This window comes from Erinaceus europaeus, chromosome 8, assembly GCF_950295315.1.
Source record: "Erinaceus europaeus chromosome 8, mEriEur2.1, whole genome shotgun sequence".
NCBI lineage: Eukaryota > Metazoa > Chordata > Mammalia > Eulipotyphla > Erinaceidae > Erinaceus > Erinaceus europaeus.
Window position 1 is genome coordinate 41317197 of NC_080169.1, and position 9744 is coordinate 41326940.

At 41.1% G+C, this 9744-nt stretch overlaps 1 protein-coding gene across 1 annotated transcript; it reads right to left on the reverse strand.

Annotated features, from left to right (window-relative positions):
- Nucleotides 1-4504: 4504 nt before the first annotated feature.
- ARL4A (ADP ribosylation factor like GTPase 4A) lies at nt 4505-8274 on the reverse strand. Its single transcript, XM_060196166.1, has 2 exons — nt 7887-8274; nt 4505-6855 (listed from the first exon to the last, which is right to left on the reverse strand). Exon 2 carries the CDS (start codon nt 6733-6735, stop codon nt 6133-6135), a length of 603 nt encoding a protein of 200 aa, XP_060052149.1. The 5' UTR covers nt 6736-6855; nt 7887-8274; the 3' UTR covers nt 4505-6132.
- Nucleotides 8275-9744: the final 1470 nt, after the last annotated feature.

Here is a 9744-nt window from a genome sequence, read left to right on the forward strand (position 1 = left end):
GAAAAAGACGTAGAGATATTGTGAGGAGATGGTTGAGCAGGCTGCGCTTAACCTATGAGATCAGTCCCTCCAGGTAAATCTCTCTAAAGAGGGGTTGAGCACAGGGGAGACACATAAATCTCACAAGGTTGGCAGCCATTTAAGCCTTCCCTCCTCCACAGAAAGTCCTACATCTTCCCACCTGAGCACGGCATTTCTTAAATACATTTAAGCCTGCTCCATTCCATATTTCATAAGGAATATTTCCTTACTGTGTCCATTTAGATATAAAGGAAAAGGAGATGATGCTGAGGAATTATTCTGATGCAGTCTCCGCCCCCAGGTTTTTCCACGCCCCGCGAAATCCTAGCAGTGCCCCTTTCAACCAGTCCTGTCTCCACACGTCACCCCTGGTTGTTGCCCAATAAAAGCTCTCCTACTCCCCCCCCCCCCTCTGGGTTCTCTCTTTCTCTCTTGCTCTTGCCCGGTTGTGAGGTGGTGGGGATGGCCATTTTTGGCTGACTCCACGTGGCCTGAGCCATGCCCTCCTGATCCAATAATAAAGATTTGTGTACCCCACATGCTCCAGACCTCCTCTCTCTCTTCTCAGTGGCACAGCCCGACAGAAGTGCTTTGGTTACTCCTCCCCCTTCCCATTCTCATGAAAGTTATTATCCTACCCTGGAGTGCTATGGTTACTCTTCCCCCTTTCCATTCTCACGAGAGCTACTCCCATAAAATCCCTTCTTCTTCCACACCCCTCTCTTGCCGGCTTCTTCACTTCGGTGTTTAGATGCAGGAAAGGTTACTGCACGAGGTGGCCATTTTTGCTACCTCCACGTGGCCCAACCTGCTTCTCTCTCACCCAACTCTGAGGTGCCAGCGCAAATAAAGATTTGTGTTCCCTCTTCGCTCTGGATCTCCTCTCTCTCTTCTCCGCGGCACAGCTCGACAGCTGGATAGGACAGAGAGAAATGGAGAAAGGGAGACAGAGATGGGAAGAGAAAAATTGAGTTAGCATATAAATGCCTACTTAATTGAAATTTATGAACTGATTATAATGATCTTGAGGTGATTTAAATAATCACAATAGGTTGTTCCAGATTTAATTTCTGTAAGATGAATTATTCTATTTAAATGTATACTAGAAAATAAACTTGATTGAAAAATTCTCAAATCACATTCTGCTAATTTTTCACTTAGAAATTTAAGGAAATGACCCATATTTCAAAGGAATTCAATTTTTTCAGTCTTTTCCATGTTCTACCAAGCTACCATGCTGTGGCATACTAAGTGAGAGCTATGAAAAAATTTATGTCAGAAAATAATCTAGCTTTTAGGGGGCCAGGCGCTAGCGCCAATGGGTTAAGTGCACATGGTGCAAAGTGTAAGGACTGGCAGAAGTATCCTGGTTCGAGCCCCTCGGCTCCCCACCTGCAGGGGGGGTCACTTCACAAGTAATAAAGCAGGTCTGAAGATGTATATCTATGTCTGTGTCTCTCTCTCTTGACTTCTTTGTCCTAGCCAACAACAAGGGCAACAAAAATGGGAAAATGGCCTCCAGGAACAGTGGATCCATAATGTAGGCACTGAGCCCTAGAGGTAACCCTGGAGGCAAAAGGAAAGAGCGAAAGAGAGAAGAGGAAGAAAGATAGAAACAAAATAATCTAGCTTTTAGTAGCAACTATCCAGGGCTGGGGGAACAGCATAATGGTTATACAAGACTTTCATGGCCAAGGCTATGAGCCTCCAGGTTCAATACCTAGTACTATCATAAACCAGAGCTGAGCAGTGCTGATAGTTATATAGATGATAGTCTCTACCATTACCTCATTAAAATAGAATATTAAAAATAAATGAAGCAACTATCCAGTAAATGTATACTATGTGTTAGGAACTCTGCTAAATAGCACATATACAGCATAATTCTTTTCACGAAACCCCTTTGATAGGTGTTTACCTCAATTTACCGATAAAAAAAAATTGATTTGAGTATAGTTAAATTACCAAGACGAAATCAGTAAGTGGTCATATCCAAAGTTCAACCCGGGCTTGTATAGCCAGGATCAGCTATATTTCACTGATTCTCCTTTTTTTTAAAAAAAATATTTATTTATTTATTCCCTTTTGTTGCCCTTGTTGTTTTATTGTTGTAGTTATTGTTGTTGTTGTTGGATAGGGCAGAGAGAAATGGAGAGAGGAGGGGAAGACAGAGAGGAGGAGAGAAGACACCTGCAGACCTGCTTCACCGCCTGTGAAGCGACTCCCCTGCAGGTGGGGAGCCGGGGTTGGAACCGGGATCCTTATGCCGGTCCTTGTGCTTTGCGCCACCTGCGCTTAACCTGCTGCGCTACAACCCAACTCCCTATTTCACTGATTCTCACCACAGTTTCTACTGTTAAACAACAGCGGGAGATCAGATGGTGGCACACTCAATTAAGCACACATATTACCAAGCACAAGAACCCCACTCCCCACCTGCAGAGGATCTGTTTTACAAGTTGTGCAGCAAAAGGAGCAGTGGATTCGTATAGCTGGCACTGAGCCCCAGCGATAACCCTAGAAGGAATTAAAAATAAAAAAGCTACCCCTTGGGGGTCAGGTTGTGATACTTCTGGTAGAGTACATGCTACCAAGTTTGAGAACCCTTGTTCGGACTTCCCCATTGTAGGTGTATGTGCTAAATTTTGGTCTCCACACCATGCTGCCCTTATCCTAAGCTGTTATGAAACTAAAGATACACTTATTATTGTATTTGTTGTAGAAAAGTCCAAGTAAAAGTTAGCATTTAAACAATGTTTGGGGCTGGGGAGACAGCATAATGATTTATGCAAAGACTTCTCAAAGTTTCTTAGTTCAATCTCCAGTGCCACTATAATTCAGAGCTGGGATGTATACTCTGGTTAAAAAAAAAAAGATATATAATCAATGGCATTAAGTACAGTAACAAAAATCAGCACTATCAGTTTACAGAATGATCTGTTAAATTCAAACTTAAAATACAAAATTACAACTTCCAGTGATGACATACTAAGTATATCCAGGTTGTATTAGTTAAATCTTAACTATTAAAAAATTTCTTCAAGTTTTCAATGCTGCATCATTATTACTGGTATTGAAACTACTGCACTTTTATTACTGATGAAATTGTTGTATTGACTAGAAGTTTGAAACACTCCACCCAAGATCTCCTTCTAGGTCAACATGATTGATAAAACATTCTGTGTCAAATGCCTTGTACAAAGACATTTTAAGTCTATTCCTTTCCTGCTCTTCACAAAAACTGTCATTTTTCTACAATCATTTATGTACACACACACTCTAAATATGTATGCACACATATACATACATTTATACTGATAACCTCGCTGTGACTTCTAGTATGAATTTAATTTTTCCTATGAATTGTGGACCCATATTACTTAATATACAACTATTTTCCTTAAATGTTTTATAATCCATTTTAAAAACTCTGAATATTTAAGTAAGTCTTAAGTATTCTATTCAGCTGATCCTGGCTATACAAGCCCGGGTTGAACTTTGGATACGACGTATCGATTTCGTCTTGGTAATTTAACTATAATCAATCAATTTCTTTACTAGTAAATTGAGGTAAACACCTACCAGAGAGGTTTTAAAAGTTTTTTCAAACATATTCTTTAATATTTTATTTGATTAGAGAGAAATTGAGAGGGAAGAGGAACATAGAAAGGAAGACAAAGTAACCTCTGCAGCACTGCTCACCGCTTGCAAAGTTTTTCCTCTGCAGGTGGATAGTGGGAGCTTGAACACAGATCCTTTCGCATTGTAGCATGTGCACTCAACCAGGTGAGCCACCATCCTTTCTTAGTTTGAATTTAGTGTATAGTTTTTGATTGACATCTGGCATTAAAATAACTCCAAATATAAGGTAATACTTCAGAAGTGTACCTTATAAAAAACAAGCTTTAATAAACTAGATTTAAAAGCATTATCTAAATTTCTCAATTTATTTTGAATTTATTTTACTATCTTCCAGCATTGCTGTAGAGAACTTAAGCTAGAAAATCTTACAAATTTTGTAGTTAAAATTGTGTTTTATAAATAAAAGCAACGTTCATACCATGTTCTCATTTTGTTGTTGTTCACTAATAAAGAAAAAAAAAAACTAGATTTGCTTATCAAATTCTTAAGTTCTAAAATAACAGCCAACACACTAAAACTTCAGGGACAGTTAAAACCACAGTTTTATATAGCAAATATAAAACATATAAGCAGGCTTAATGTATAATAAATCTTGATTCACGATTTTTTTTTCTTCCAGCAAGCTTTATTACTCCATCAAGGATCTAGTGATATTTGGATTGTGGTAATTGCTGCTCCACATAACTTCATATAAGTTGAAGGGAAAAAACAGACTTCTGTACCTGTCACACCAAAACAAAACCAAATCGCTATAGGATTACACAATTCAACTGTATTTTTATACATCTTTTGAAAAGTTGCAGCAAAGTGAAAACACATTAAAACCCAAACACTGTTCACCTAGTGCCTCAAATAATTTTATTGGTAGTCATTATCTACATCTCTTCGAATATAAACATTCTAAGTGACTGTCACTAATGCAGATAGATTTAACATATGAAGCTCCACAGGAAGTTATTTCATTTTGTGAGTGACAAGAACTTACTTTCCAAAAACTCAGCTGTGCCAGTAAAAACAAAACAAAAATACTGCTAGCAAAGAGCATTTCTTTTGGTTATCTTACGAAGTAACAGGTGTTGGTTTTACATAGAAGTTATGTTGATGTACTAATTTATCCAATCTCTGGAAATAAGTTTTGCCTGTAGATAAGAATTAAGTAAAGATTCTTTATCCTTTTAATTTACAGATTTTTTTTAAATCTCAAGGTAAACAGCACCAGTTATTTTTCACAAAATATAGCTTTTGATACTTTTCCCTTCACTTTCTATAGTGGTAATTCTTATCTACAGTACTGTATCATTTCTTCCTACTTTGTAATCAGGGCTGGACTGCCCATGTAACACTGTTAAGTTTGTAAACAAGAAATTAAAGCTCAGAGCACATATAGGATATCTTACATTTTCTCTCCACAGTGCATCAGGTGTTTTTTATAAAGCTTTCCTCTTAAAACATTACAAAAATATATGAAAAACCACATCTGTGTTCAGCCAGCAAATATTAATAAAACAAGTATTTTACAACTGGAATACTTTGGAGACAATGGGTTGTGGTAGTAACATTCTCTTGACTAAATTCATCAACTGCCTTTCGCCTAAATTCATAGGTATCTTCAAGCGTATGTGTTTACAACTAGTGTATACATACCCAAATTTACTATTGCTATATATATATATATGGGCAAAGTAAAATTAGTTTAAGTCTTTTAAATAAAAGTGCTTCTGACAACAAACTATTTCTACAATCGTCCTAAATCCCAAAGATGTCTGAAACCTGACCGTGTAGAAAGATGTATAGCTATTTCTAAAAAGGAAAATACTACACACCAAAACATGCTTCGTTGGGAGACTAGTCCATGCACTTGAATATGCCTCCCAAACCTTATTTTATTTTAAGTTAGACCAACTTAAACATTGTCTAGAATTAAGATAGAGCATTACACTGATTGCAGAAAATGTCAAAACTCATTTGGTCAAAACTTAAAAAAAACTGGTAATTTCCTCCTTTACCCTTAATGGTTGACCAATGTGATCTATAATTACAGCCAAAGATATATATTACTATACCTTAACATTCCATTTATTCGCATGTCATCTTTACAAAGCCCTGTGTACAATTTCTTTGCAAAGGCTTCCCCATGATATAGCACAAAACACTAGGCAGACACTCTTCAAAGCTTTATTTCACTAACTTCAGGTCAAATAGTTATTTCACTATCCTTGCATGGCTTCTCAAAATGGTAGTACCAAAAAATTTGTGGGATAGGGGAAAGAAACCATATTAAGAAGCACTGCACTTAATACTCATCTTCCACAAGCCAACAAGTTGGATATCTGATTGTTCAATGAAACAAAGCTTTAACATCATCCAGGACAGCAGGTGGGCAAAAACCAAGCTGTAGACATTCTTCCAATTGCCAAAATCAGATCAGAGAAAACCTATTCCACACACAGACATAAAAGGTACCACTGTTCATCTTTTCTTTTTTTGTTGCCGCAACATTTTTCTTCTTTTAATTATCATATTATGTAGTTTCTCAAGTCCTTCCTTCAGTCCATCTCCTATGATTGCACAGGTAGGCTGCAAATGCCAGGGAGTTGATGAACTCAGTTCACCCATTGCTAGTAATTTCTCAATTTCTGAGAGAGACAATGAGTTCCGCAGATCTTGTTTATTAGCAACTATAAGTACAGGGACTCCTTGATTTTCTGATATCCTGGTGATTTTATGAAGTTCTGTTTTGGCTTCTTCCATCCTTTCAACATCAACAGAGTCCACAACAAACACAATGCCATCTGTGCACCTGGTATATGATTTCCACAGCGGCCTTAATTTCTCTTGACCACCTACATCCCAGAAGTGAAAAGTGACTGTTTTAGAATTTCCCAAAGTAACCTTAATCTTTTCAGTGTTAAATCCTTTGGTAGGTACAGTATTTACAAACTCATTGAACTGCAGCCTATATAATACAGTTGTTTTTCCAGCACAGTCCAATCCCAGAATAACAATGTGGAAGGACTGAAAGGAAGGCAGGCTGGACAGGATAGAAGTCTGGTCCGACAATCCATTCCCCATTTCCAGGTGCAATTAAGTATTCCAACTTGAAACGCTTTCTTATCGCTTTATTTGTGTAGAACGATGTGCAAGCGTTTTCTTGTTTGGTGTCCTCTCTGCTGAAATAAGCAACCTGAGGAACTTGGGAAAGAAAACTTGCTTAAGTAAACAAACCGAAATAAGAACCAGGAGGAATCCAAAGTAAATGACACAATAATCGCTGAATGAAATCCCTTAACACTCGCTGACATTACAATAATTCCCACTTCTTTCTTTCCTATTCCTTTATGACCCCAAGCCACAAACATCCCATTCTGGAGACAACCTAGTCACCAGGATTATGGTCTAACTCGCAGTTAAAAAACAAAAAGAAACAACCAAAAGTGCCTTTTGGGAATGACAATTCTTAAATCATTCTAATTTGGGGATCTAATCTATATGCCGAAAAATCACTGCTACATCCCCTGATCTCCCACCCTTCTACTGCCCCAGTCCTCTCACCTCCTAAACTGACTTCTGGGTCCAAAGGAGAAAGCATCTGCTAAGGCGGATCTAAGCCAGCGCACGCAGACGAAACCCAACGCACTCAGCTAACCGCTCCACGTAGCTCTGGTAGTCGCCGCACCCCCAAGTGGCTTCGGGCTCCGAGGACGCCCACCCACCCGCGAGCCCTCACCCCATTGGCCACTCTCTGGACTACACCCGCCCCTGCGCCTTAACTGGTGGCAGCAACTGCCACTCCCAAAGTGCCAGGGCTGGAATCGCTCGGCCCACTGGCACCACCTGTTGCTCTCGAGTGAGAAGACAGGGTGCTCACAGAAGGACCCCAGTGGCCCCTGCATCAGCTGGTCGAGCGTCGGCGGGTCGGTCAGGTCGCCTCCAACCAGCCCGCCGCACCAGGCGGGGGAACACCTGCAACGCTGCCCACGGACGCCAAGCTGCGGCTCTCACATCCGGGAACCGCCGCGGCCGCCGGGCGCGTTAACCCTTTGTCCGCAGGGCGGAGGGTGCGAGCTGGGGCCCCACCGGCCCTCAGGCGTGTGGCCCCCACGTGGGCAGACCCACTGTTCCCGCAGCGAGGCCCCATCACCCAGTCCCCCGGGTCCTCGCACACGGCCGTTCCGCCTCGGTAGGGCGTGGCTACGCAAGCTGCCAGCCTTGCTGCAACTCACCTAACGACCCTCTCCTCGTCCAGATTCACCGCCGCTCGGAAACGCGCCGCTGCCTGCCCGGCTGTAGCCTTGGGCGGTGGGGGAGAGAAAGAGACGCCGTTTTTTTGTTTTTTTTTTTCTTTTTTCCCGAGGCGCCGGCCGGGCGCCAGGCGCCTGGCCGCCCAAACGGTGCTCAGCCGGCTCCTGCGGGCGGCTGCCGCGGCCCCGCCCCCTTCCCGCGCGCTCCCCCAGAGCCGCGCGCACGAGCCCGGTCTCCTAGCAATGAGAAAACAGGATCACGTTTGAATCGGCCAAACGTCTTCCGCCGCCTCCTCGAGTCGGGTGGGGCTTCCGGCTTGGGCGGAGGTGCTTGTGGGCCTGTCCGCCCGTATGGTCCCACCCAGGCCTGCGGGTCCTCGGGGCTTCAATTCCCAGAGTTCAGTGGGCATGTCTCGGGGCGGTGACTGGTGACGCAAATCGGATTTCAGAGGACACCGGACGGACTGGCAGGCCCCTTATATAACGGGTGACATGGGCGCGCTGCCAGATTGAGTCCCTGCGCGGGGAAGCCTGGTCTGGGCTAGGATATCCTCAGGAGGCGCCGATGAGAAATAAACCGGTTTTTACAGAAGAGGAAATACAGGCGTTTCAAATGACCCAAAGGAAAAAAAAAAAAGTAGAAGGGGTTCTACATCTTAGAAAAGTCAGTCTCTCTCTCTCTCTCTCTCTTTTGTCATTAAGTACATAGTGGTTTTTCACGAAATAAATTCCGGCTCTAAATGTAACTCATCACTTCCTCCATAAAAATGATATAATAATGAAAAGTGCTTGACCCATGGATTTGCAAATATTTATGAACACGAATAGGCAGTCATAAGATTCTGTGGTTGGAGATGAGTGTGATGAGCAAAAGAAGTTTCATCTCTGGAACACTGGAATCTCAGAAGAAAAGTAGTTGCTACATGAGAAAATAATTGTGAATAGTGACAACTTCTGGGTACTTAATAAAGGGGACTGAAAAAGTGACACATACATCTTTTCGGCAAAGACTCAGATATGAGAATTACGAATACATAGTTTATCCCATAGTTACCTTTTGTTATTTATCAACTTTACCAGAGCCGTGCTCAGCTTTGAGGTATGGTGGTGAGGAAGATTGAACCTGGGACCACTAGTGCCTCAGTCTGCCCAATTACCTTTATAAATAAAGATTGAAATTTCCTCAAGAAATGTGATGATTTTTCACAAGACCATCATTGCTAGTGCTATTTCTCTCCTTCATAATAGTTCTTAACTAGCTTATAAAGATAGCATTTGTCACTTAGATGTTCTTACGTGATTTACATAACAACCAATGACTAAGCACAATGGACATTGCCAAGATAGTAACATTGACTCCAGAAATAAAGTTCGAAATCTCAAATGGATCAAGTTATTTATTAGGTTTAGTATGAGCTAAGACTTGTTTAACTCTTTGTAACTATGGAGTATCATTAGTCATTTACAAAAATCAGCAAGTAGGAGTTAAAGGACATATTGCAAGGAATATCTTTTTTTTTTTATCAATTTCGTTGGGATTCTTTTAAACTGAGAAGAAAAACTTTACAATTTTCTTAAAATTAAGATTAAGACTCCATCACAACTTTACATTTGCAATAGACTCGAATCCTGTAGGCCTTTCCTGTATTAGTTGCAAGTGTACATGTTATCACAATATTCCTTGAAGCACAAAAGAATGCATCCAGCCTCTTAGAAATCTTGGCTCCAAAGAACTGGGAGGTCTGGCTCCACTAAATTATATTTTAATGTTATATCCTAGGCTTTAAACTAGAACAGAATTGACAAACTGCAGCCTGAGGACAAGTTCAAGAGATAAGAA